This window comes from Eufriesea mexicana, unplaced genomic scaffold, assembly GCF_001483705.2.
Source record: "Eufriesea mexicana isolate 0111107269 unplaced genomic scaffold, ASM148370v2 scaffold2143, whole genome shotgun sequence".
Taxonomy (NCBI): Eukaryota; Metazoa; Arthropoda; class Insecta; order Hymenoptera; family Apidae; genus Eufriesea; species Eufriesea mexicana.
Genome location: NW_016910297.1, coordinates 677,071 through 704,607, shown reverse-complemented (window position 1 = coordinate 704,607; position 27,537 = coordinate 677,071). Strand labels below are relative to the sequence as shown.

General features: G+C 48.7%; 1 protein-coding gene across 1 annotated transcript in view; it reads right to left on the bottom strand.

Annotated features, from left to right (window-relative positions):
* nAChRalpha1 (nicotinic acetylcholine receptor alpha1) overlaps positions 1 to 27,537 on the bottom strand; it is an 89,492-nt gene that overhangs the window by 28,880 nt on the left and 33,075 nt on the right. Inside the window, exons 2-3 of the mRNA XM_017903363.1 lie at positions 19,890 to 19,934; positions 8,786 to 8,895 (exon numbers count right to left, since the gene is read on the bottom strand). Coding sequence (XP_017758852.1) covers positions 8,786 to 8,895; positions 19,890 to 19,934 — 155 coding nt within the window. The remainder of the gene's footprint in view (positions 1 to 8,785; positions 8,896 to 19,889; positions 19,935 to 27,537) is intronic.

Genomic DNA, 27,537 nt, shown 5'->3' with positions numbered 1-27,537 from the left:
TTGTGCCTATTTTTCTACCCGCCCAAACTCTTCTACGTCCACCTGTTTCTTCGCCTTCCCGATCGAGCCTTTGCAATTTTCCCGCGAGCCACACGCTGGGGGATAACGAAATAGCGGAATATTCTTAATCGGTACACGAGAAGAGAAAACTGAGAATCGTCGTGACACGACCACTCCCCTCCCTTTCGCGTATTTTATTCGAAAATTTGTTCGAAATATTTCTTCTCGGTCGTATTTCAATCGGTAAGAGGACGATTCGTTGAAAGACGAGAGACCTAGCCGACCGTGGACGGAATTGGACGTTCCAGGGAAATTCCTGGTTCATTTTCACCCCCAGCCGGAATCCTTGCGCGGCAGAGCCGGACAATTAATTACAGCGGTCCCGAAAGGGTTCCAGGCTTGCGTTTATTCTATGCAAAGCGGCTGGAACCCGCTTTGGCCAGCTTCCGCTGATTACACACCCAGGCCCGTTTCATTTCCATACACGGGATGCTCGATCGAAAGTTTCGCGTCGCGAGGATCGGACCGATGGCTATGAAACGAGCACGCGACACACGGCACGTGAAAAAGGGCCGCGTACGAAAAAACACTTTGCCCTCCTTTTATGCGGCTTTCTTTATGCGGCCCGAGCATTTGCATCGTTGATTGCGCCCCGATGCTTCGCCGAGTTTATTGGATCCTGTCCTATCTGTTTCGAGCCAATACACGCCGCGGGTCTGCGCTTTTTCGCCCGCTATTGGATCACTTTCAACGAAAATCGTTTTTCCTCGATACAGGGGCCGAGATAGAGCCGCCGGGGAAATAGTTTCCATGTAATTTCAACTTTTCCCCCGGCACCCCACCCCCGACCCGGCCAACTATTTCGACTCTCTGTCTTTCCACCCTATCCACCCGTTCCAGCTCCCGATCACCGCCCTCTCCGATTCTATAACGCGCAATTAACCGCGTCGCTCGATTCGATCGTGAATATTCATTCGGGATCCTTCCAAAGGGATCAAACGGCGACGTTGTGCCTCGATTATTAATTCAACGCTCGATACTCCGGCGAACGGGATCATCGTGGCACGATCGAAACAGGGTCGAGGATGCATTCGGCTCCATTTCTTCCACCTGCTCGCCCTTCCACACGCTCCAACCCTGGCCCCGCGTTCTTTCCAGGCCCCGATCGCGTTGTCCCTCGATCCTCCATTAACCGCGAATATCGCTCCGTTATTGTCCCCCACTGGCCCCCTCCTCCCCCGGCCGCAGCCTTTATCTCCCCGCGAGAAAATCGCGTTTCACGTCGGCGAGAAATGAAATTTGATAAATGAAACGGGATTTCTTGTTCCAACGTTGCGGCCGCGTATCTTCCACCGTCTCAAATCTTCTAATAAACCAACAACTTTCCCGTGTGTACTTCAATTAAAGCGATGGAAGCTGAATATTTATGCGGAAACCGTGCCACCCGGAGACGTTTCGCGCGGAGAAACCGATAATTCCGTGGAATTTATGCGCGTCGATTTAATATCCCCGACATCCCGGATTCGCGGGCTACTATATTTTTCTTCGTTTCCCTTTCTCCGACGCGATACACAAATTTCGCGATGCACGTTAGAGCGCGCGTTTCGTAATCGATAGGTTCAATTATAAACGGAGCCGCGGAATCGCGCGGTTCGCCCATCGACATCGACTCGGAATATCGAATTCAGATTTATCAAGGTGTTAATATCGAATGCAACTCGCACAATGCCCTGCGGTTTTATTTACGACAGAGCCCGCCGCCACCGGCGAAACGCGTTATAGATCGGTCGTTTCGCCTTCGAGCCGGTCGTTTCTTAATTAAATTTCACCCGACGATCTGTCCCGGCCCCTCCGTCCCCCGCAGCCCCTCGCCCCCGTCGCGGCCTATCGATTTTCCCCGCAAAACTTCCCGTCCACCCTCCGCTCCCCCCGACGCGACGTTCCCGGCCCGTGAAACAGACTTTTTCGGCGCAACTTTCGGCGAAACTTTCTTTCCATGGGAAACCCTCTACGCTAATAAATGTCTCCATCGAGTGTAGCTTAATTTGCATGTATACATATAAATTGCCTCCGCGAGCAGCTGCACGATGTCGTGAATTATCGACGAAGGCGAGTACTCGCGATGTTCCACGTCGGACTTTGAAAAATGTGATACATATGATTATTAAAGGGGTAATAGAACGCGCGAAATTTTTGGCGTACGTGTATCCATAGTCTATGCAAAAATTCGGAAGAATCGAATAGTAGAGAATGGGACAGTGGACCCGCGAAGGGTTAAACAATTCGCGACATTCCGAGGGATTCCGTGCGAAATTTTTCGCGCATACGAAACACGGATCTCGTTAAAATTGGACAGAATCGAATGAGGGAGAATTGGACAGTAGGTCCGCGAAGGGTTAAAAATTTCGCGACGTTTCGAGGCAATCCGCATGAAAGTTTTGGCGTATACGTATCACGGATTTCGCAAAAATTGGGAACAATAGAATTATAAAGGATAGAACAGTAGGCCCGCGAAGGGCTAAAAAATTCGCGACATTTTGAAGGATTTAGTGCGAAATTTTTGGCGTATACGTATCACGGATTTCGCAAAAATTGGGGAGAATAGAATTATAAAGGATAGAACAGTAGGCCCGCGAAGGGCTAAAAAATTCGCGACATTTTGAAGGATTTAGTGCGAAATTTTTGGCGTATACGTATCACGGATTTCGCAAAAATTGGGGAGAATAGAATTATAAAGGATAGAACAGTAGGCCCGCGAAGGGCTAAAAAATTCGCGACATTTTGAAGGATTTAGTGCGAAATTTTTGGCGTGTACGTGTCACGGACTTCGCAAAAATTGGGAAGAATCGATTGAAAGAGAATGGGGCAGTAGGCTCGCGAAGGGTTAAAGAATTCGCGAAATTTCAGGGAAATCGAGTATTTCTCTCGTTACTCGACGATTAAATTAGCTGGAACGTCATCGACTGGGCGATATCCTGGATTATTCCATAGAGAAATTCGTTTCTCCGACTCTTGGAAACAACCTCGGTCATTCACCTAAGAATCCAAAGTCCAAAGTACAAAGTCCAAAGTCCGCGCGAAACTTGGCGAATAATTCGCTTCGCAGATTCTTTAAACATACCGAAACTATTCGTCAAAACGCCTCTTTCCACTATGTGCTTCGTTTCCATCACGCTGCTCGCTGTCGCCATAAATCACACCGGGTTCCAGTTTCGCAGCTCGAGATTATGCTCGCGGAACCCCCGCGTCTGACGTCTACGTATTCGTTCGATTCCTCGGCATCGAATCCGTTTCTTCGCCACTCGATCTATCCGTCGAGTGCACTCGCCAAGGGGACGAGGGTTCTCGACGACGCGTTCGAACGTTACACGGAACGTTTGCGTAACTGGTTCGGGGAGCGGACGAAGAAAAGTGGCTAGGCGGAAGAAAAATGGCGGAAAATCGTATCCGCGACGTTGGATGTGGAATTATTTATGCGAACGCCGGGATGTTTCGCCTTTGGAAATCGAACGAGCTTATTACCCGGGCCGATATCGCGCATCTTCGAGCTTCTCGTGGAGTCTGAAGAGTCTGCGAGGCGCACGGAAACGAGTGCGGTGCACTTGCAGCGGCGCGCTGCTCTTTCGCTGAAAATGTTTTTATTCATCGGCGCAGAAGTGTCGGTTCAACCGAAGGGCAGCGTCGTCCCTCGCACCCGGTTCGTATCCGAACGGTGTAGAGAGAATTCGGAGACGCGGTTGATCGGCTACTAAATCGATACCGGGGGATCACGGCGCGAAAGTTATCGCGGAGAGGAAACTAGGGAGCTCACAGGGTGGCGGCGATCGAACGCCGCGCGATTCGAGACAAGTTTGCCAGGGGCAACTTGACTTCGATTTAATTGATACACCCTCCAGGCCTAAGGCGGCGTTCCCACGCTGGCCGGGAACGGGTGTTGACCTCGAAGTCACACCCGGGAACTGGCAAGTACGGGCACGAAGCAGCGGAATTGTTTCCAACGGCGTGTTTCGCAAATTCGCTCGGAAAGTTTCGCGTCTCGGACCCTCCTCGATAATTCACCCTTTTTCGCCTCCCTCTACTCGGACCGGCCGAAAGCGATCGACAAACTTTCCGCCCTCCACCACCGGCGAGACAATAAAGCCGTGACCAAGTTATTAAGCAGCGAATTGCCTTCGACAGAGGGTTAAAATTCGATAAAACGCTGAAAGGCGGAGCGGCGAAAGGAACACGGTCACCGGGTCTCGGGGACGTGAAATGGGGCGAACGCCATCAAAATTCATCCTATAACAATGCCGCATTATGCGACGCGTCTCGATATCCTGAAATCACCGATGAATCCCTTTCGACCCGGTACCGGCCACGTTTTCTCTGACATCCCGTTACAAACGGGCCGCTCCCCTTTCGCCGGGCCGTACTTGCAGCGACGTGAATTATTAATCGGATTCGAATATTCCATACAAATTACGCTCCTCCCCTGCCTCCCTCCGCGGTACCCCAGCGGTGGTAGAACGTCGGAGAAGGACGCGGCGCTTGCCAGAGGATGCATTTGCATGCTGTCGGGCCGCACAAAGCCCCGATACTTTGAGCCTTTCCAAGCGCCGCCAGGACAATCGATTCACCCCCGCCACCGACTTCTCTCTATCGCTGTTCGAGTAATTGAAACGGCGTAATGTATGTCGAGAGTTTCGACTTCGAGAACGTTCTTTATGATCTAGCATTGAGCGCGTGGCCGCGTCGAAGCCACTCCAGTGCGTAATTGAAAATAAAACTCGTCGAGATCCCCAAGCGTCTCCCAGCCGTCAGGCTTCGCGGCAGAGAAAAACGCCCCGCCAAACACACAATGAGACGCACTCGTCGGCGCAAACAGCGGGAAAAAGTTTCGTCGCGCGTAACCACGAAAGAGGATACGATCGGGCTCTCGCGCGTTGCGCTTTCGGCTTGGAAAACCGCTGAAAATTCCAAGCATCGCGATTTCTTTTCCATCCCCGGACTCGATCCTCCGGGGGTGGTTTCGAAGGAGCATAATCGACGATCGAATCGACTGGAAACGCCCGAGTATCGATAAATAGAAACGTCTCGAACGTGGGTACATCACTAGCCGTCGAAATCGAGTTAGATTCGGTTCCTCGGTTCCGAAAGTATGCTGGATCCTGGAAGCTGTCATGCCTCTGAGAATCCTCGTGTCAAACCTAACCTCCCCTATCCGAAAGTCGTCAACATTCTGCTGAGTTCTCGTGCCATAACTAAAAGCCAGATGTATTATCCTTGTTGGTAGCAATGTTATGTTATGTCTCGATTGGTACGAATGATAAGCGAATGAGAAAGAACCGACAACATTGGATGAGTGTCAATTATTTCTGAGAGGTCTGCTGAAAAATAAAATTTTCACGTGGAATCTTAACCTACAACGATCCTAAATAACTAACTTTTCCTTTGTGAACAACTTATCACGTTCTCTTACATCGGACTCAAAACCAGATATATTATCCTAAAACTAACCCTGTCTTCATGAACACCTCACCCTGATTTCCCACGACATGCTCAAAACTAGTTGTATTACCTTCACTTGAAAAATTAATTTTTCTTCGACCATCATAGATATCCTTCCCCAAAATCTTGGATACAAAAGACGAAGGAATGAAAGAGCGAAACAGTATTAAGCATTTCTTTGAGCCATACAGAATCTACATTTTGTTCAATTTTCACTCGCGAGTACATTATAATTGCGCTACTTGTAAAACCCTATTGATATTACGATTTAATTGGTACGAATATTTAATATTTCGATATTCTATCTATCATGCGAGCGATTCGTCGTAGTTGGACGAGCGTTCAAACTCGATATTTCGTTGTTGGATTTTAATAATTATTCCGTGACACGTGACAGTCCAACTATCGTACAAAGGACGTATCGAATTTTTGGAAAAATGGCGGAGGGTGTTGACGCCAAGATTATTCGTTCTTTGGGAGAAGGGTGACTACCCTCGCGTCACGGACCTTGTCGTCGAGACCCTGCTGACGTTGTGCCTGCCAGATATCGAGAGGGCGAGTCTAAGTTAGCGGTGACCTCACCCTCAACGGTTACTTAACGGGTAGTCGACACGTCTATGGAACATATCCAAGATTTTCCCAAGCTTTCACCGTTAAGTGGCCGTCGTAAACCTGGCCCGTCTCGAAGCTACTCCAGCATAGACCGAGAGCCTTACACGGTCTGATATTTCCGGAAATTCTAAGCGACTATCCTGGTCCAATGATGAAATTTAAACTGACGTACATCGCGAATGACCAATATTCTCGTCGATAGGCAAGTCGGAATCACGCAGGGTAAAATTTCGATTATCCTGCACATTCGGGACTAAGCCAGCGCTGGATGATCAAATATGCCGGATAATTGGACTATACACACACGCGCAGCGATACAAATCGAGATTATAATTCAAAATACAATCGTGGATAATGCGGTAATATATTTTGTAATATACGAAATACACGAAATGAAGTATGCGTGACTAAATATACCTGCAAATTAACCTATTCAGCGTAACATTGCTTCCAAATGTAATACACGTAGGGATATGTTTGATTGGCGAATATGAAGAGTAAAAAAAGTTATTTTATAGGAACACCAAGACACGTGAATTCGGGTAGAGACGAACCGAGAACCGGCACCTCAAACACATTCGCTTTTGTATTATATTAAATACAATTTTACAAATCTTGTCAACTAGTTTGCGTTTGTGAAAGGACGCGAACATCGAGGACTCGAACGAAATAGTTCTTCCACATGCATTCTAAATGTTACCCTGAACGCTCGACCTGAACCCGAGACCTGTTCTTCATCCCTCGTCTAGGAAGAAAGCCCAATATTTCCGTTCACTCATTTTCGAACCACAAAAATATCCTATATACACGTACGAGTGAAAAGAAGTTGCGAAATTATAGAACGATGAAAGAATATAGTCGAGTTGAAATTTTGGCAATTCTTCGTTTACGATAACACCTTGACTGCCATAATGGTCATCAATGACCGGTGCTTGTCCCCTCAGTAGGGCCACGGTGGACACCAATGTCCAGCGATATTAATATTTAAAATTTATATTTATTTTATTCCAATCAGATTTTGAAAATACGAACAAAATCTGAACGTAAATAAATAGAGAATTGTGAATAAAAAGCATGAATAATTTCCACAATTATATCTTCTTTGCGATATCGTTCGATAACTCATTATTATCGTGGTGCCCTGAGCGTACCATGTAAAAAGTGCGTGGCAGTCAAAGTGTTAACCAACGGTTCGATATTTCTATTGCTCGATAATCGGGAAGAAGACAATCGCCGCTGAATAATCGAGGCAAAAGTATCGTTCGATCGAGCATTGCGGATAATCCGGTAGCGGATAACCACGACCCCCCGACTGTACTTAATTTTCCCTGAACCAATCCAGCAGTGTTCGATCCCCCCGTTCCACTCGCAGCAAGAGGAATCCGTATAGGGTAACCACGTACGAAGTCGGTCGGGAGCCATCTAGGCTACAAGAATGGCGTCGTGGCGACTCGACCCTACGTCCTCGTAAAAGTGTCGTCCTCGGGGCGAAGTACATCCTATTTCTCAGCGTTAGCCGGCCAGAATACGCGGAGCTCGTGTGTCCCGTTTCGGCCGTGGATTTTCAAAATGGCCTTAGCGGGCTCTCCGCTGGAAACGTCACGTACCGGCGCGGAATATTCCGTCGCGGTTTACGAGATACCGTGTTCTGCACTTTCCACTAAAATCCTATGAAGCATGGCCGGACCAAGGTGACGGACGACGCCACGCGTCGTGACTGCGTCCCGATACGCTACGGGAAAAGAATGGGGAAAAGGGATCAAGCAGGGCGAGATTAACACGAAAGAACGGCTGAAATATCCCGACCTGGATATCTCTCTCTCTCTCTCTCTCTCTCTCCCTTCAAACGATAATTCACTGCGTTATTTCTTGGACCATCGTACGTGAGTTCGCTACGCGAGTGGCGAAGGTAATCTCGTTGTACCTTCCCTATCCTGATTTCGGTAATTCTTCCATGTCGATCGTTATCCCTGGCTAGCTGTCGCGTTGAACTATTTCGTTGCTGCTCGATTACCAGAGGCGCGATAAAATGGCCGATATTAACGTTGGTCGTTGTTATTTTCCCATCGTTTCTTAATTCGCGGTTTCGGTATCGGGTTATCGGTTCACGCGAACCCTCGGTCTTTATCGCCGCGTTTTATCGCCAACCCAGGACAGGGATATAAATTACAGCGAACGGAAGTTAAGGAACGGTTAAAACGGGTACGAGTATCGGGCTCGCGTAATATCCCGCGACAGCGAACGAATCGAACAGCTGTTTAATCCGGCCCTTTCCGGTTGTAAAAATAAAATCGTTCGAGGGAAGAAATTGCGTCCGCAGGGTGGCTTGCACCCGGTTTCGCGCAAGACGTCGCGCGGCAAATTGCGCTGCTCGGCCACGCTCGTATATTTGATCGGTTGTTACCGGTGAACGGGGACCATCCGACGCCATCGGACGCAACGCGACGCCCTGCGACGCCCTTCGTCGGAACGAGGGTGGTTGGAACGGTAACCATCGTTTATGTTCTTAATTTCGTTGTCCACTCTCCGAGACTCGAGTCGTCTCGAGGGGCTTCCACTGTTGTCTCGAGATAAACGGATATCGAGATTCCATTTGGCACGCGGGCTTTAATTCGACTTTACTCGTCGTCGGGTTTACCGTGGCGAAAGAGTCGCGTGACCAGACGGGATTAGATCGACTTACTTGTTGTAAAGAACAATGTCCGGCAACCATATATGCTCCGACGGCACGTGGAGGGTGTCGACACCGCCATAATCATCCGGGTTCCACTTCAGCTTGTAATCGTTCCACTCCTGCAAGCAGAAACAACGCAAAAATAAGTCGCGTTTATTTTCCTTTCGACGTCATGGTAACGGAGTCCAAGCGGACAGGATGGATCGAGGAAACGTATTTTAGTCGCGCGATCATCCACCGTGGATGCTTCGATCTCTAAGGTTATACCCCGAGTCCAACGATTCACCAAGGGACGGTGGATCGATCGCGAAGACGAGGTCGAAGCACGTCGATAACCGTGCAACAGCGACTGCGAAACTTTGGACAAATCCTGATTAGATTAGCCTCCACGGGCCGGTGAACTAATAATTCCCTTCGAAAGCGAGCAACTTGCCACTCTGGAAAATAGCCGCGAGTTTCTCGCGTAGCCGAAATTCCTCGCTCTTCTAACCGAATTATCGTTCGCTGTCCTCTGGACAATCTAGCCACTCGTTCGGCAAATCGATCCAATTCGTAAAAAGGAAGGGAGAATTTTAATTTCGAGCATTTATTTATTTATTTACGCGTATTCTTTCTCTCTCGAGGGCATATTTACAGCGACGAGAAATTTTGCCCGTAGGGCAACCCAGTTTACACGCGAGAACGCGTGCAAATTAAAACCGCGTAGTGCAAGTATACAAAGTGAAGCATCGATCGAGTGTTTTTGCGCTGAAATTCGGAAAAACCAAGCGAAACTAATGGCTGCGGCCCGTGAATGGCTCAATTATCCCCATAACCCCGAAAATCCTCGCAGACCTAACCCTCTTCTTGCAAATGCGAGTATCGTCCCCGTTCCGGAGTCACGCTCTCCGTTAGAACGCTATCGATCGGACGCGACGACAAAGCGGAAACGCGTGAAATCATCGCGAGCTCTCCATCAGCTGTCTCTCTTAAAAATACTCGCGACGAGGAGCCAACGTTCGTGGCAACTTTCGCACAGTTGCACGCGGTGTCGAACGAAGCCAATACCGATCGCGCGTTTCCATCGCGCTTCCATCGCGCTTTCATCGACGTCATCGCTTGCACGTTCCCCGGAATAGCCCACCCCCGGCCGCAGCCACCCTCGAGAAATTCGCGCGGACCGGATAATTGGCTGCCAGAGGTTCAACAACCGATCGGGACCTGGCCGGAAGGAGGCAAGACTCGCGGCGAGGATTCGCTTTTCACCGTTCGAGCGGGATGAACGGATTAAGAGGGTGGAAAAGTAATTACGACCCGGCCATCGCGGAGCCTTTTACCCTCCTTCCGTTTCTTATTTCGAGCTTCATCGGCTGGCAGAGAATCGCGAGACACGGCGACGGGGGCGGCCGCAACCGAGTTTCCTTTATCCGACCGGTCCCTTTCCATTCGACGCTTTCGAGCTCGATTCTTTCGCCATCTCACGGGCCAAGAAGCGAATTATCGCGAGATAAAGGAACAATTTCCTTCCCTCTTGGCCAACTTCGCGAATGTTTGCGCGATGGAAATGGCGAGATCGAGGGGTTGGTCGCAGGATCGCGAAGAATTCACGAGAGGGTAGCTCGGTACCCGGGGCCGACATCTTGCGTATCTTCTACCGAGGAATCTCGCGAACCAAAGTTGCCTCGAGGTATCCCTGGGTCATAGTTTGTGGCATGCTCACGCTAATTCTTCGGCAAAGACAGGGTCGGGGTTTTTAAGATGGACGGAATACCGGAAGGTCGTCGTCCTAGTCGCCATTTTTCCTCGACATTGGTAGAAAACCAATCGACTGCACGTATGCACCGGCGTCGGCTTGAAACGATAACGATCGATACAGGAGGTACCTATATATATATATACACGTATCGAGCTTCGCGTCCTGTTTGTCAATGAATTCGATGATTGTAAATAATTGCATTTGCCGAACGAGCTGTACACGGTGGACGAATTAAAATCTCGTGATGCGTTCCCGGCTGACTCCGACCCACTCTCTTTTTAACAACGTTCCAACGCACCGGAAGCTCCTCGATTAATATTCGACTAACGAACCGGAATTCTGCCCAGCCTTTTTAGCGATCAAAGATACACGGGCCAACAATTACCCCGTGCAATCCAGCGTTTGCTTCGTCGCTCCGCCCTCCCAAGAAAGTTCGGGGATTCGATTAAATCGGTCGGTCCCACGGTTTAAACGGCCGAGAGGGAATTAAGGGGTGCTCGTAAAGGTACACACATGTGCGGAACGTTTCCAGAGACGTATTGATTTTCGCCGGCATGAATTATTCCGGCCGCAATTAGCCAAGTTTCGCCGATCCGACAAAAATTCCGCGCACGATTCCCGTGGACTTCCTCTAAATCGATTAGGCTCACCACGCTCGCCGAGGCCGGTCGCTCCTTCGAGATTTTTACAGCGAGGCAAAAATTATTTGCGGAGGATCGAAATTTTTCTTCCTTTTTCAAATCGAAGCGTAAGGCGGGGAATTTAGGGAAACAGCGACGAAGGCGCGAAGGGGAACTCATTTCGCGAAGCCTCAAAAATGATTGCCAGGCCAATAAACCCTTTGCGCTCGGCTCTAGCAACGGCGAGCCCTCATTGGCGGAATATATTCGCTTGATTACACCGTGCACGGCGCAGAGTCGATTCAATCGAGTCGAAGCAATTAACGCTTTGGTCGCTGCGAGTGGCACGCGGTGTACTCGTTAAATTAAATGACCGAAATTTCCTCAGGAAGCCACCCTTCGCCTCCGTGAAAATCCTGAAGAATCCTCGTCTCGATCCATCGACTTTTTCACTTTTCCTGTCATCAATCGTCGTAATTTTGAAAAATCTCTTCGGAATCTGTTCACACTGCCACCCTTCTAATTAAAACAATAGCGAGGAATCCTCGTCGCGTTGAAAATCATCCCCCTTCGTACTCCTTCCTTTCTCCGTGGTAATTTTGAAAACACAAAGAATTCTCACGATCTCGCGGGGTAGGGAGACTAATAGAAATCAGGAGGCTGGATCGGTGGCCCGTAAAAATTCCCTATTCCCCTCGTCGCGACGATAAATTACGCGGCGAGAAGCGTGCCGATACAGGGTGGCCGTACGGGGTCGTAAAGTCGCGACCGGTCGTGGCGACGCTTGGGTGGAAAGGAGGGAAAAAAGAAGGACGCCAATTGAACGACGGTGCTTGGAGGCGACGCGAGGGAAACTGCTTTGGATATCGCTTTCGAAACTGCCTGACAAATGCGGCTTGTTAGTCTTCCACGCTGGCAATGGATATCGCTCTCGAGTTACCGCGGACCGTATTTTATTCCTCCTCACCCTCGCCGAGTGAAAACAAGATTGCCGAACGTTCTCGGAAGCTTTTTACGCGTCGACTCGATGGCGCTGGCTTTCTCCCGGGCAGGGAATCCGCTATAATAAACCCCGTGCCGCGAAAATAGACGAAGAATTCTCGGGTGCGAGCGCCGGAGTGAGTGTGGCTGCGATATTTTCGTCCAAGGGCGGCATTAATATGTATATACGTTCCCTGTCGCGTTGGTAGCCAACGCCTACTTGCAACATTCCTACGGGAAGGTATTTTTATTACCGATAGTATTATCCTAAGTGCACTTCGAGTACTTTCGGTACGGAGACTTTGCGGATCCGGATTTAACGATCATCGCGTTTCCGATTAGGAAGCTTATTTAATTTGAAAGAAAATGGATTCGATAAAAAATTGAATTGAATTTTATTTTTATATAGAGATGAATGTACCTCGCGTGAATATTGCACCAAGTACAATTCGAATACCTAGGGTATGGAGACTTTGCGGATCTAGAATTAACGATCATCCCATTTTCAATTAGGAAGTATATTGAATTTGCAAAAAGATGGCGTCAACAAGTATTTTGAGAAATTATATAAAATTCGAAGACGATTTGATAAAGAATTGAATCGTGTGAATGGGTACTGTGCAACGTAATACGTGTTTTATTTTTATGCAGAGATGAATTTACCTGGCGTAAATATTGCACCAAGTATAATTCGAGTACTTAGGGTATGGAGACTTTGCGGATCTAGAGTTAACGATCATCCCGTTTTCAATTAAGAAGTACATTGAATTTGCAAAAAGATGGCGTCAACGAGTATTTTGAGAAATTATATAAAATTCGAAGACGATTTGATAAAGAATTGAATCGTGTGAATGGGTACTGTGCAACGTAATACGTGTTTTATTTTTATGCAGAGATGAATTTACCTGGCGTAAATATTGCACCAAGTATAATTCGAGTACTTAGGGTATGGAGACTTTGGGGATCTAGAGTTAAGGATCATCTTGTTTCCGATTAGGAAACTTATTTGATCTGAAAGAAGATGACGTTGATAAGCATGTCGAGAAATTATACAGAATTCGAAAATTCGAAAAATTGAATTGCGTAAATAGGTACTGCGTAAAGTGATACGTGTCTTATCTTTATACAGGGATGAATTTACCTCGCTATAATAAATAAATGAATAAATAAAGTGCAACGTATTAAATTTTGTGAGACACTATGTGTCTCACTATGGAGAAGAACGGATGAATTCCAACGACGCAGTAGGCGATCGAAAATTCCGCGGAGAAGAGATCGATGAAGGAAGACGCGTTAATTACGGAACAGGGCAACGGTGCTTAAAAATAGCGACGGCGAGTACGCAAACGAGAGTTCGATAGCGAGTGGTTGTCGCTGGAACCTAACCTAAAGCCCAAGCTCGACGGCCTTATCGCGAGGCTGTGTCGCGTTCTATCGGAAAGCCATCGGCCTCGGAGCGGGAAGCTCCGAGCTTTCTGGCGGAGCAATCAAAATTGCGCTCGATCTAGGACGACGAGGCCGTCGAGCTGTCGCGTAACCCTTTAAACTCGAGGATATCTGGAAATTTGCGTATTTCCGCGGCAACGTCACGAGCCTGTTCCCTCGCACTCGGTTGAATTTTCGACAGGATTCGCGAAAAGAGAGGAAATTCGCAGCCGCGAGAGCCGATGTACGAGGATTGCCGGCTTATTCCGCCGCCTCGGGACGCGAATAGCTTGGAAAAGCCTGGCAGGCCGTGACAGAACGACTTCGATCGTCTTCCATCGGAGTTACGCGTGCGGCCAAAAAGATTTCCACGAGGGTCGAGCGTCTCTGTAGCGACCAACGTTTGCACCCTCACAGGATCCAGGTTTCCTGTTACTCCCATAAATACAAATTCCTATGTCATCTAAGTATCCCCCCCTCTAAGGCACGGCCTGCTAGGAAGCCTTAGCGACGAGTCCACTAGCAGGCCCAGAACGAAACGCATCCCTTCCTCGCGTTCTTCTATCTGCTATTTATCATAGCAAGACGGCCACTAGGAATTAAGTGGCCATCAAGAAGCCAAAAGGAATAACAAGTCAAATGAAAAAACTAACCCACGGTAAAAGGGAGAGTGAGACCCCAAATCTCTGTAGAGTGAATTTTAGAATAGAAGAAGAAAAATTAGAATTCCATAAAATGCTCTTAGGTCTATTTAAAAAATCAGCGAATCGTGAATTTTAGGATAAGGATACCAACCAACAACACCGTAAGAACCACAAGATATACAACGAACCCTAAATGTGAGAGACTCTAATATCTCTATCGAGCGAATTTTAGAATAGAAGAAGAAAAATTAGATATCCATAAAATATTTACAAATCTGTTTAAAAAATAAAGGAGTCATGAATTCCAAGATAAGGATACCAATCACCAGCACCGTAGAAATCACAAGACATACAACGAATCCCGCGAGGGGGGCTCCCCACATCTCTATCCAGTGAACTTTTCAATAGAAGAAAAATTAGAATTCCACAAAATATTTATAGAACCGTTTAAAAAATCAGCGAATCACGAATTCCAGGATAAGTATACCAATCAACAGCATCATAGGAACCACAAGACATACAACGAATTCCGTGAGGTGGAGCCCCCACATCTTTATCGAGTGAAGTTTAGAATAGAAGAAAAATTAGAATTCCATAAAATGTTCATTGGTCTATTTAAAAAATCAACGAATCGTGAATTCCAGGATAAGGATACCAACCAACAGCACCCTAGAAACCACAAGACATACAACGAACCGTAAATGTGAGGGACTCTAATATCTCTATCGAGCGAATTTTAGAACAGAAGAAGAAAAATTAGATATCCATAAAATATTTACAGATGTATTTAAAAAATAAAGGAGTCATGAATTCCAAGATAAGGATACTAATCAACAACACCGTAGAAATCACAAGACATACAACGAATCCCGTGAGGTGGGGCCCCCACGTCTTTATCGAGTGAAGTTTAGAATACAAGAAAAATTAGAATTCCATAAAATGTTCTTAGGTCTATTTAAAAAATCAGAGAATCGTGAATTCCAAGATGAGGATACCAATCGACAGCACCGTAGGAACCACAAGACATACAACGAATTCCGTGAGGTGGGGCCCCCACATCTATATCGAGTGAAGTTTAGAATACAAAAAAAATTAGAATTCCATAAAATAATTATAGAACCATTTAAAAAATCAACGAATCGTGAATTCCAAGATAAGGATACCAATCGACAGCACCGTAGGAACCACAAGACATACAACGAATCCCGTGAGGTGGGGCCCCCACATCTTCATCGAGTGAAGTTTAGAATACAAGAAAAATTAGAATTCCATAAAATGTTCTTAGGTCTATTTAAAAAATCAGAGAATCGTGAATTCCAAGATGAGGATACCAATCGACAGCACCGTAGGAACGACAAGACATACAACGAACCTCGCAGAGGGTGCACGTCTCGATAACGTTTCTCGTCGGTAAAGATCGGCAATCGATCCATCTCGGAAAGGTAACGAGGATCTGGAATCTACGATTGGTAGAAACGCAGGGTGTTTTCGACGTGGAACTGGAGGACTGCCAGTGGGGGCGGCATTAATTTTCGAGGCGGAATAAACCGTGGAAACGAGATTATCCGAAATTGCCCTTAAATATCCTTTTCACCGATGAAATTACGCGACTCGGTCCGCCGTTCCCGCTGCGTTCTCGAGTTCGAACGCTGGCGCGGTTACGCGAATGGAGAAGTAATGGGATTTCTGCGGCAATGATGTCGGCAATTACGTTCGATCGTTACTGTCTTGAGTGCCGAACCAGACGACCAGCTTCCGGATTACCCTGTAGGGAAAATATTACGTTCCGCGTTCGGAACGACGGAACGACGGACCCTTTTCGAGGCGATAAGAAACCACGGGGTTGCCGGAGCAGCCATGGGGAACGAAGGAATCTTAATCGAGCGTGTGGAAGAAGACAGTGAGGACCTACGATCGGTCGTGAAAGCGCTTGGAAGCGAGAGATACGCCAGCTCCTACCAACAATGCCGGGACGCTAGAATAAATGCGGCCGATTTTACAGAGATTCGGCTGTTTGCTTCTCGAGAAGCTGCAAGGGTCGACGGTTATTCGAGCTTAACCAGCCGTCGCGTTAAAGCTGTATCGAGTCCACCGTTCCTTTCAGACCACGCGAACGAAATCGAGGCTTCATGGTAAGAAGGGGTAGAAACGATCGTAGAAAACTTTCTTAACCCCCCGTTCGAAATTGGAATCTCGTTATACGAGACGATTTTCACAGATCTCTACATTCTGGCATTCCTAACTGAGTCAATCTTTATATCCACCGCCACTTTTCCACGATTAGAATCGGGTATCGAATTTTTCCACGGAGGGTACAGCCATTTGTAAGCTCCTCGACGATACCGGACGAGCTTTCCGTCCCGTAATTCTAAGAAAATCCGTTTCTTCCGCATTCCAGTTATTAAACAACCGGTTCCCGAGATCGGAGCACGAGCAGCGTGGAAACTTAGTTGTCCGAGCCACTCGTTCTATTAAATCCCCGATCGCTTGGCGAGCGGTAGTAAAGGGAATAAAGGGACACGAGAAACTCGTTTCTCGCGACAGAAAGAATTCTCGTGCCTTCGTCGTTACTCGGTTCGAGTATTCGCATTGCGAACAGTTGGTTAGAGGAATGGAGGATAATCGCGGGATCTCGTAACCGTGTTCTCCATTGTCGAAACATAAACGAGTCCCGATGCACGAGCACAAAGAGCGAGGGAAGGGAAAACTCGTCGGAATTGTATCCCTATCTAAATATCATCGGGGCAATTTTCGCTTCCTCCTTGGCCGCAACGCGGCCGGAACAAACGGGCCTGGATCGAGATTCAACGACCTTGATAAAATCGAGCACGAAGTTGGCAAAGTGTATCGGAAGCCGATTTTCATAAGAACCGCGATACGCTGTGAGAAAGGCTGGTGCTCGATGGAACAGAACTCTCCGCTTTGCAGCCTGCCTTTGACCGTCCAACGAATTCCAATTAATCCCTCCGCCGCGAAGGACTCGGAATTGGCTTTGCCCGCGTTTCGTCTAAACTCAGCGGAGACCTCGCCGACGGGCAAGTTATCAAAGATCGATGCCACGGCGATCGAGGAAACAACTGCAACTCCGTCGAGACGAAGAAACAAAGACCACGGTCGTCCATCGCGACGACGGTTCGAGTCAACAGGGCTAAAACGTTCCGCCGCGCCAACCCCTGTAAGCGCACACACCACTGTTTACGTACTCTATCGGCGTACGGTGGAATTCCGAAAGAAGCCGGGAGAAGCTTCGACTTCCTTTGCCGTCTCCGACAATGGCAAACAATTCTCAGAGAGACTGATAAAGGACAGCCACTTCGCTTGGCAGACGATCCTGGCCGACATCGCACTTTTCCCCTCCGTGTGCTGCGTCCTCGGCCCGCTCCTCCATCGGACAGATGCGAGAAAAAGAGGCGCGAGATCTATCGACGCGGACAAACGGCTGGTGGCCGGAGCCAACGGAGAAGAATAGCCACGAAAAACCAACAGGCTGCCAGCCAGTTGCTCCACCACCCATTCCGGCAGACGCGTCGAAAAAATTCCTTCCAACTTGCACCTGGCTTCTTGCACCCTCTTCCGTTACACGGTGTTACCGAACGATACCACTGCGGCCCTAATTTCTGTCAACATTCGAGCCTCGAAATTTAAATCTCGCGAAATAAGGTATCGAGAAAATTCTGTTGAACTCGAATCCTATTTCTTGCACCCTCTAGGGTCATCGAAACGACTGCGACCCTAATAATTACCATCACGATTTGTGGCCACTGTGCGACGTTTATTATCCACAATTCGGATCTGAATCTCTCGAGATAATTTATTCAGAAAATTTCGTTCAACTCGAATACTATTTCTCGCACCCTTTAGAGTCATCGAAACGACTGCAACCCTAATAATTATCATCACGATATGTAGCCATTGTACAATGTTTATTATTTACAAGTCGGATCTAAATCTCGCGAGATAACGCATCGAGAAAATTCCGTTTAACTCGACTCCTACTTCTTGCACCCTCTAGAGTCGTCGAAACTACCGCAACCCTAATTTCCATCGCGATTCGTGGTCACTGTATCGCATCTATTATCCATTACTTAGATGTAAATCTCGCGAAGTAACGCCTCGAGAAAATTCTGTTTAATTCGCGTCCGATTTCTCGCACCCTCTAGAGTCGTCGAAACTACTGCAACCCTAATTATCATCGCGATTCGTGGTCACTGTATCGCATCTATTATTCACCATCGAAATCTAAATCTCGCGAGATAACGCATCGAGAAAATTCCGTTTAACTCGACTCCTACTTCTTGCACCCTCTAGAGTCGTCGAAACTACCGCAACCCTAATTTCCATCGCGATTCGTGGTCACTGTATCGCATCTATTATCCATTACTTAGATGTAAATCTCGCGAAGTAACGCCTCGAGAAAATTCTGTTTAATTCGCGTCCGATTTCTCGCACCCTCTAGAGTCGTCGAAACTACCGCAACCCTAATTTCCATCGCGATTCGTGGTCACTGTATCGCATCTATTATCCATTACTTAGATGTAAATCTCGCGAAGTAACGCCTCGAGAAAATTCTGTTTAATTCGCGTCCGATTTCTCGCACCCTCTAGAGTCGTCGAAACTACCGCAACCCTAATTTCCATCGCGATTCGTGGTCACTGTATCGCATCTATTATCCACCATCGAAATCTAAATCTCGCGAGATACCGCTTCCAGAAAATTCCACTAGCCTTGTATCCGACTTCTCGCACCCTTCAGAGTCGCCGAATATCGTCGAAACTACCCCTGCACGCCTGAGCCTAACAAAACGCGCGAGATTCGCATGGGCGAGACAGTGGAGACACGCGGGTGCCGGCTCTCGTCGTCGCCGAGCTGTCGAAAGGGAAACGCGGAGGGAAAATTCGGCGTGAAAACACGGGGAGGGTGACTGCGGAGATAAAAGTGTCTGCAGCCGGAGAATTGCATGGAGCAGGCCTAAGAGGGAGGCTCGCGAGAAGTGGTATGTCAATAAGGATCGACTAGCGTTTCGCGATTCGGATTTCGTCGTCAACAGACAGCGAACGAAATTCGTCTGCTTTGAAATTCCAAACCCTGGCGGAAAGGGGAGATATCCAGCCGGTCAAAGCGACGCTCGCTGCCCGAATTTCCCGCTTTTCCCATTCTCTCGTCCGGCCATAGTAACGCCAAAGGAAATCGCGTTTCCACTACTTCTCCGGTGATCGTTTTCCATCCGGAACGACCGGTTTGCGCGGATTTCGACGTGGCAAGGTCCCGCGACCTCTCTTCCAACGGATACCTTGGAATCGCACCGCGAACTCGATCGGATTGACACGGTTCGTCGAGTGCAGGCCAGAGCGCGGTGCGTTCGACTACGCGAATTCGCAGATGGAAACGGGCCCACATATTTCATTCCAACGAACGAAACCTAATCCAAACCGACGAATTTCCGCGAAACCTGCAGTTCAACCGTCAAACGAACTTGTCCCTTTGCTCCGCGAGGTTTGTTCTTTCGACCCTGCGACTGCGCCCTTTACTGGGCTAATTCGACGAGCTTTTCCAAAGCAAGCTTAACCTCGGCTAGTTCCTGTTCCCGGTTGGAAAAGGACTCGTGGTTAATTGCGACGCGATCCCGGGTACCGAGATGTAACGGATAAGAAGGACTAATTCGACCCGGAGGGATGAAATATCGGTAGATAAAATATCGTGGTACTCACTTGTTCCACCCAAACGTTCGTCGTCATGATCTGGTTCTTCAGGTTCTGAAAAAGAAAGCAGAAAGAACTGGTTTGAAGATCGGATTTCCAGAAGGCACTCTACGGTCTCGAGAGTTTCTAGTTACCGGAGGACGGATTTATTGGGTTTTGAAGATACCGAAACGATCGGGGGATGAGAAATGAGCCTCTCGGCCATCGCGCAACCCAACAAATCATCTTACCCCCGGTGAACACGCACACTCGATTTCGCGAAATCTTTCGCGAATCTTTCGCGAATCTGTCGCGACCACGACGCGAATTAACCGTAAGGACAATTACGTGGCCCATCGATAACGGCTCCGCGACTTCAATCTATTCGACCAAGTGGATCTCAGGTGTGTTTCCGGTACACCGCGATAATCGGATCACGGAGCTTTCCCGAAAAAGCACGCGTGTTCTCTGCTTCGATTTCTGATACCGGTTGCGACGATCGCCCTGGCGTTTCGCTATCGATTGAGTCGCGCTACTGGCGCACCACGCAGAGTATATATATATAAGAGTGGAATTTTAAGAGCATGTAAGAGTATGCGAGCTCCGGTTACCGATAAGGCGACGTGAGCGACGAGCACGTAGCATGATAACCGAAGCCTCAAAACGAAGCGGCGATCCGCTTGATCTTCGCGGTGGATTAACAAAGAAGACCCACCTTTAACCCTTTCGCTGCTATGGATGACTATAGTCACCGGCCATAACAATTGACTAAAAAATTAAGAAAAGTGCTATCCTTCCGCTTAGCTCTCTTTGCAAGCTTCATTGAGATGGTCAGTGTTTCCTTTTCTTTTCTTTTTTCAAAAGACTCGCGTCGAAAGACCGAATGCTAAAGACTGCGCGATCGTGATGTTTCCATCTTTGACAGATCGCTTCGTTCTACGTGAGAGACTTCGCGACGACGCCCGAAAGGGTTAAAAGGGCAGCTCGAGAAGCGGACTTCGAAGTTTTACGTGAGAGACGACAGCGACGTGTGAATACCGTATGCAACGGAATAAAGTACAGTCGGCCACCGAGTGATAGTGTCATTTTAACCCAACCCTCCCTTCTCCTACCCTCGCAGAATAAATTGTATATCGAAGTCGTGGATCGTCGATATCGCAGTCACCGACGAACATCGAAACGCGTGTATGCGTAATTTTCTATTAATTATTAATAGTAATTTTTATAAATTATTAATAATAAAAGGTATAATACCCTTCGGTAAGTCACTATTTCACGTGAGATAGTGAACAGTGGGAAGAGATTTCCGAGATTCTAAAGGGACGAAGATCATCGTCGACTATTTCTCTACTCTATGTTAAAAAGTATTTCGCAAAATAGCAATTTTCTCGGAAGAGATCTCAGAGAGATCGACTCCCGATTTCTGTCTTCCGCAGGAAAAACGAGGGTCGTTAAGAATGCGCGGAGCAAATCTCTTGATCCGGCAATTAGATTCCTGTTTTCGACAAACCTTTTCCCTTTTCCTGCGGCCAGGGAACGCGAGGATTTAGCGAAGAAGCCGCCGCCGCGAGGATTTGCCAGCGCGATCCGGCCGCTTCCGGTCCCACTACTCCCGTGTTTCTCCGGGGAAACTGCAGTATAGGAAGGGAAATAAGAAAGGGAACGGAGATAAGCCGTCGCGTGACAAAACCTGCGACCATTTTCACAAAGAGGCGGGAATTATGGTTCCAACGGGGACGCTGTCACGTGGATTAGAAGAGACTGCCAACGCCGCAATTACGCGCGGTGATTCGGACGCTTTTGTCCCAAGGTTCCATTGTGAGGTACAAGAATTTGCTCGGTGGAAAATTATTCCTCGGTTTTTCGCCAACGTTCGTCGCAAAGTTCGCGGCAGATCGATCGGGAGTCAATTTTTCTCGCTCGATCTCCACTTGTCCGCGATCGACGATTTCATTCCCAGACGGACACGCGCGATCCCTGTGATCCCTGCGATCGCCACGATCGTAAGAATCGTTTACCCCTCGCGTTCCGCTTCGGATTACAGCGGGAAATTGTTATTCCGTGCCGGCTGAGATACGGCCACTGTCTGCGTGCCGCAATTATGCAACGTAAATGAATTCGCGGTGCTACGGTGCAGCCGGTTTATCTCGCGTGCTATTTAAAACGTTAAGAAAATTCGCGTTATTAACGTGGAAATATGAGACTTAAATATTTCGAGCGCGCGGCGGACGCGCCGGTCGGTTTACCCGTCGTCCGAGCTTTTCGTACGGCATAAAATACGGGCAACAATTTGTTTAAAGACGCTAAAAGTGTTTTCCGCAAACCCGTGAAGCGCGTGTGCACGAAGGTTGAGAAAGAATTAGAGAGACAAGGGAAAATGTAGGCGAAAAGCGCGCGGGTCTGACCGCGCGCGGACCTGTTCCACTGCCGCTCGTTCCTTTCGTTTCGAAACCGCGGCGCGACTGTTCGTCGATTTCCAGTGAAAAGAGCCGGGAAAAAGAAAGCGGCCGGCGTCGGTTCCATCGCCACACTTTCATCCCCCGAAACGAGCCGGTATAAAAGCTCGAGTCACCCCTGTACGCCTAGGTTATCTGAAAAGTCTGCGGCGTAAACGCGTTCTACCAGCCCGTTCATTGGCCGACGATCCTAAACGAAGTAGTGCTCGGGAGAACGCGCGTCGGTTTACGTGTAAGCAGTCTAATGTTATGGAAATTGGATGTCGAAAGAAAACAGAGGGGTCTGCATCGAGCTCACTCCGGAGACGAACGAATGGAAAGAATACCAGGAAAGCGTGTTTTCCCGAGACCACGGCACCCTAGGTCGCGATCCATTTTCCGCCCGTTACACCGTCCCCTCTTCTTCCTCTTATTCCATCTCTCTCTCCGCCGTGTGTAATTTCGGTACTCACTTTCTCCCGCTCCTCCGTCCGTCTTATTCGCCGACCACCCCTCTTAACCGCGTTTTCTCGCTTTCCGAGCTCTTATCTACCGTTGCGAGTCGACCCAACCCCCTCGACCTGCTATCACCCCGATGTCGTATCGTCGCCATCTATTTACCGGTTTACGTGGCGCATTCGGATCGGGGTCGGGGGACGCGTGCAGGGAATTCCGTGGCCGTACGTTTAACGGCACCTCGGAGAAATTTTGAGGAAACGAGGAAGAGAGGAGAGCGGCGGGGGCGGAACCATCTCGCCGGATCCTTAGCCTCGCCCCGCGGAGTCGAGCCCAGGAGACCGTGGGAAATTTTCAAGCGGCGGATGCTTGAATTTCTTCGTGCCCGAGTACAGGAATTATGCACCGGGATGGTGCATAATGCATTCCACGGTACGACGAGAGGCCGGCGGACTTGGTCAGGGCGGGAGGAAATATTCAGAAGGGGCGTGGTGCTGCCTAGAGCCGCTGTCTCCTCGCTAGGATATTCGCGCGCGATCTGTCTGCGATCGAGAATTCTCGCGTCAAGGGGAAAAGGAGAAACTTCGAATCGTGAAAATCCCGTTGCAAATTTCGCTTCTTGTCGTTCAAGGCGAGAACCCTATGATCGTATTAATCGTCCGATTATCGAGTTCACCCTCCTCGCTTCGCGAATTTCTTCGTTTTCTTAATCAACGACGAGAGTAAGACAGCGAATAATAAATTGCGGATTAAAAATACAAGGAATGATAGTGGAGTACGGAAATTTAATATGTAATGCGTTTACAGAGTACGAAGGCACTGCAGAGGGTAGCCTAGACGATCTTTGCGATTCGGAATTCGCGATGAAAGTCGTCAAAGCGGATTATTCTTGGACACGTGGCAATTGTGACGAACTTATAGATCCCTCTTCCAGAAATGTCCCCTACCCGCGAATATCTCCGCGAGGAATTGTTGAGTAAGGGTAGGAGAAGAGAAGGCCGAGTTAAATAATTCTAATTCTGGATGGCTTATCCAACTTTACTCTCCTACAGTAGTTTCTCGTCTCCCACATAAAACTCTCCTGCTCGCTTCTCGGTTTGCCTCATTTAAAGATGGACCTCCTTTGTCTATTCGCGGATCTACGCTTCGTTCGAGTCTCCGATTATCGCCACTACGCCGCCATATTGGTAACCGGAACTCGCTTACTATTACGATTAATAATATAAATGATGCTAGTGGAGTACGGAAACTTAATATGCAATGACCATTTTTGCGATTCGAAATTCGCGATGAAAGTCGTCGAAGCGGACTATTCTTAGACACGTGGTAATTTATTAAAACGTAATTTGCGAAAAAAGGGATTGGACATCTTCCAGAGACATCCTCTATCCGCGAATAGAGGACCACGCGCAAATGTTTTCGCGAGGAATCGTTGGGAATATTATTCGAGAGGCATCCGTGCCGACGAGCGTGTAATAATGTCAGGCCCGCGACAATTCGATGCCGACGTCTCCGAAAATGCGAACGTGTGGAGGAGGGTGGCCCCGGAACGTCGGGAGACGAAAGCCGAAAGCGCGAGCGCGAAATTGGACATGGATTTATTTACATTCGAAGGGGATCCCGACCCTTTGACAAATCGAGCCTTATCGCCTGGAACGGCGAACGGCAAGATCCTTGGCAAGGATCAACGGCGGAAGAACGCTATGAGAATTCCTTGTAACGTCAGCCGGGCACGTCGGTGTGTCTCGAAAACGGAATCGTGATACGAATGGCGGAGGAAGAGGGAGAGAGGAACGCGCCTCGTCTGGATAAAAGGGGAGAGAGCAGGCATCCTTGATGCTCAGGCGACGTGGAAACCTAGCAGCTCTTGTGGCAATTTGTCGCGAGGAATTTCATCGACACCACTTTCCTGCTTAAAATGGCACGCGAAACACGGCCGATAGATCGTTCCGGTGGCTCTTTTCTACGCGAAAACTGAAATTTCTTTCGGAAATTACGGGAAAGCCTCGGATTTCATCCCGGACAATTTTCCCTCCGCGCTCGGTCGCCGACGCCATTCTTCCTCGATAAAAACGCACCAGCCGAGAGTTTCCTTTAATTTACGCGATGAACCGCGTCGCGACGCTGCGACAGTCCGCGTAATGGAGTGAATATTTCGCAGACGAGGAGCGTCAGACACGAACGGGTTCCTCGGCGTTATTACACGGAGAGTAAAAATAAATCGCGAAGAGTCTAGAAGCTTCTGTATTAACGCATCCAAATGCGACAAAGGAAGCCAATATATCGTTCCTACTCCTAGAGACATCGAGAGTCCAGAGTCAATGGGGGTCTGGTTTATTTCCTTACGAATGTTATGACTTCGAACGTTCGAGCTAGGCCCAAAGGGTCTAGAGTGGGGGACTACTCTCTCTGCGGGACGAGCTTTTCGAAGACAGACATCGCCACCTGTGTATCAGCGCCCCTCGCGTAACGAAGCTCGTATTAACGGGAAATAGTGCCTCCGTTCTTTAATATCCACGACATCCCGTTGCTTCTAAATCTAAATTTTAATAAATAGTCACTCGGATATTCGCTGAGTGGAAAGAGAAGAGGAAACAAGAACGAAAGATCCGCGTCATGAGATGTTCATTAGAGAAGAACGGGGAACCTCTTCGTTTTTGACACTCCATCGAAGTGACATAGGAGCGACACGGAGTTGAAAGGCGAAACACCCTGGAATTAACGGTGGCCAAACGGTTGGCCAACGGCAAGAAACGTGTAGCGAAACGACACGGACAAAGGGAACAGAGAACCGATCTTCCGAGTGGCGCAAAGTCGAACCAAAGTTCCATCGTAAATCAGCCCCGTGGTTTCCCTTATCGACCGCCTATCTACCGGGGCTAAGCGATTTTTGAACATCTCGCCGGCAAGAACGAGCCCCAGACTGCTGATAAAAAAGGCTGGCCAGCTGGCGCGAAGGAGCTTTTTGTTCGGCTCTCCTTTCAGCCTTTTCCACGGCGACGCCACGACGGCCGCCATCTCGTTCGCATATTCAGGACTCGCCGGCTGTCTCCACGCCCGTTTCCCGGCCCGTGAATTTATTCCGGGCAGAAAGGGAAAAAAGAAGAATCTTTATTCGTCATTCGGGGAAAAATTCGCGCGCTGGAAAAAGCAGCGGGTCCGAATATTCGTTTCTTCGTAACTTCTTCCCCGGCGGCCCCTTTGCCCCCCTTCAGGTTCGCGAGTAATTTTAATTCCCCGTGTCGATGCGAGTACTCCCGAATAGATCCCGGCGAAATTGAAACGGCTACGCGCTTTTATTTCCACCATCGAAATTTATTCCAAGCTTTGAAGAACCCTCGCGTTAAAACCGACTCGCCTGCGCGAAGCCGATTCTCAAGAGCGTTCGTACAAGGATCGCATAGTACAAAGATACAGGGTCGAATTTTATAATACGGTATAATAGCCCCCGTGAAATAATCGCGAAGCAAATAATTTAATTCCCGGAAACGGTAGCGAAGTTTCGTGGAACGAGCAGTGACTCGCGTAAAAGTCTACTCGACGAATCTTTTTACGAGACCACGACCACGAAAGAATCTATAAAGCTGCGGTATCGGCTTACGCCGTAAAGTTTACGGACAAGCCACCCGACGCCGCGGATTGTAATTTAGTCGCGGGAAATTTTTACGAGCGCGAGGAAAAAGGGATCGGCTCGGATTCGGCTCGGATTCGGCGCGGGCCGCTCGCGCGACCGTTGCTACGCTCGATTCGTCGCGTTCCCGGGACGGAGATTGCCGGCGTTCTCGTTGCGAGCTGCCACTCGACGGACGTCCCGGGCAAAAGTATAACGCGTCGGGGAACTTATCTCGCGTGGAGGAACCTCTATTGCACTCGGCGGATCGCGGGGCGACACTGAACAGCCGCCTCGCGTGCTACGGGGCTTTCCTCTGCGTAAATGTCGCGGAAATATGTCATCCGAGAGCGACCCTCGTGACACTTAATTGCTCACCCCCAATTAACCCCCTAACGCGTGGCTCGACTCCGCCTTGCGACTTCTTTTTATTAAATTCACAGCATCCGAATGCGGCTCAGACCTGTTCCCTCCGCTTTTCATTTCGCCGCAGTTCATTCGTAACCTATTTCGAGCCCGATCCCGATTTATCCTCTTTCTTCCTCCGCTTCTTTGCCCTGCCTCGCGGCCCACTCTCTCGCCTTTCGTTCATTCGACGTCTCGTCGGAGCGAAGGGTGCTTCGCGTCACGCGAGCTCCTGCGTCCGACTATCCGCCGAGTGTACCACTGACCCCGCGCGCGCGTGCGTTTCGTGACCCCAATGGATGTTTACTCCGCGTTATTTCTTTATCCCTCTTCTCCACTAGCACGACTTCGATACCTTTTCGTGTCAACGATTTCACCGTCCAAGATAAATTTTATTCCCTACTCCTTCTCTTCCTCGAGTCTGTTTATCCACCGAATTTATCTCCCACGCTCCTTACAATTTTCCGATTCGATCTCACTCGGTGAGATTTCAAACGGAAATGAAAAGCTTCGAGGAAAATCGGACGAATTTTAGTCGGAGCGACGCGGAGAGCTAATTCGGCGCATTTCGAGAACACGTCGGCGAGAAATTAGTCGAGGTCCAACGTTTGCAAGCATTCTTTTGACGAAATAAAAATAAGCAGGCGGTCAAAGGGAGCCGGATTCCTTTGGTCGATCGAACCCGGCCGAGAGGGCAACAATTAGCAGAGGGCACGGAAAAAGGCCATGATCGCGCGTTGCGAAAGGCATCGGCGGCAAAGCTGGGCCGGAA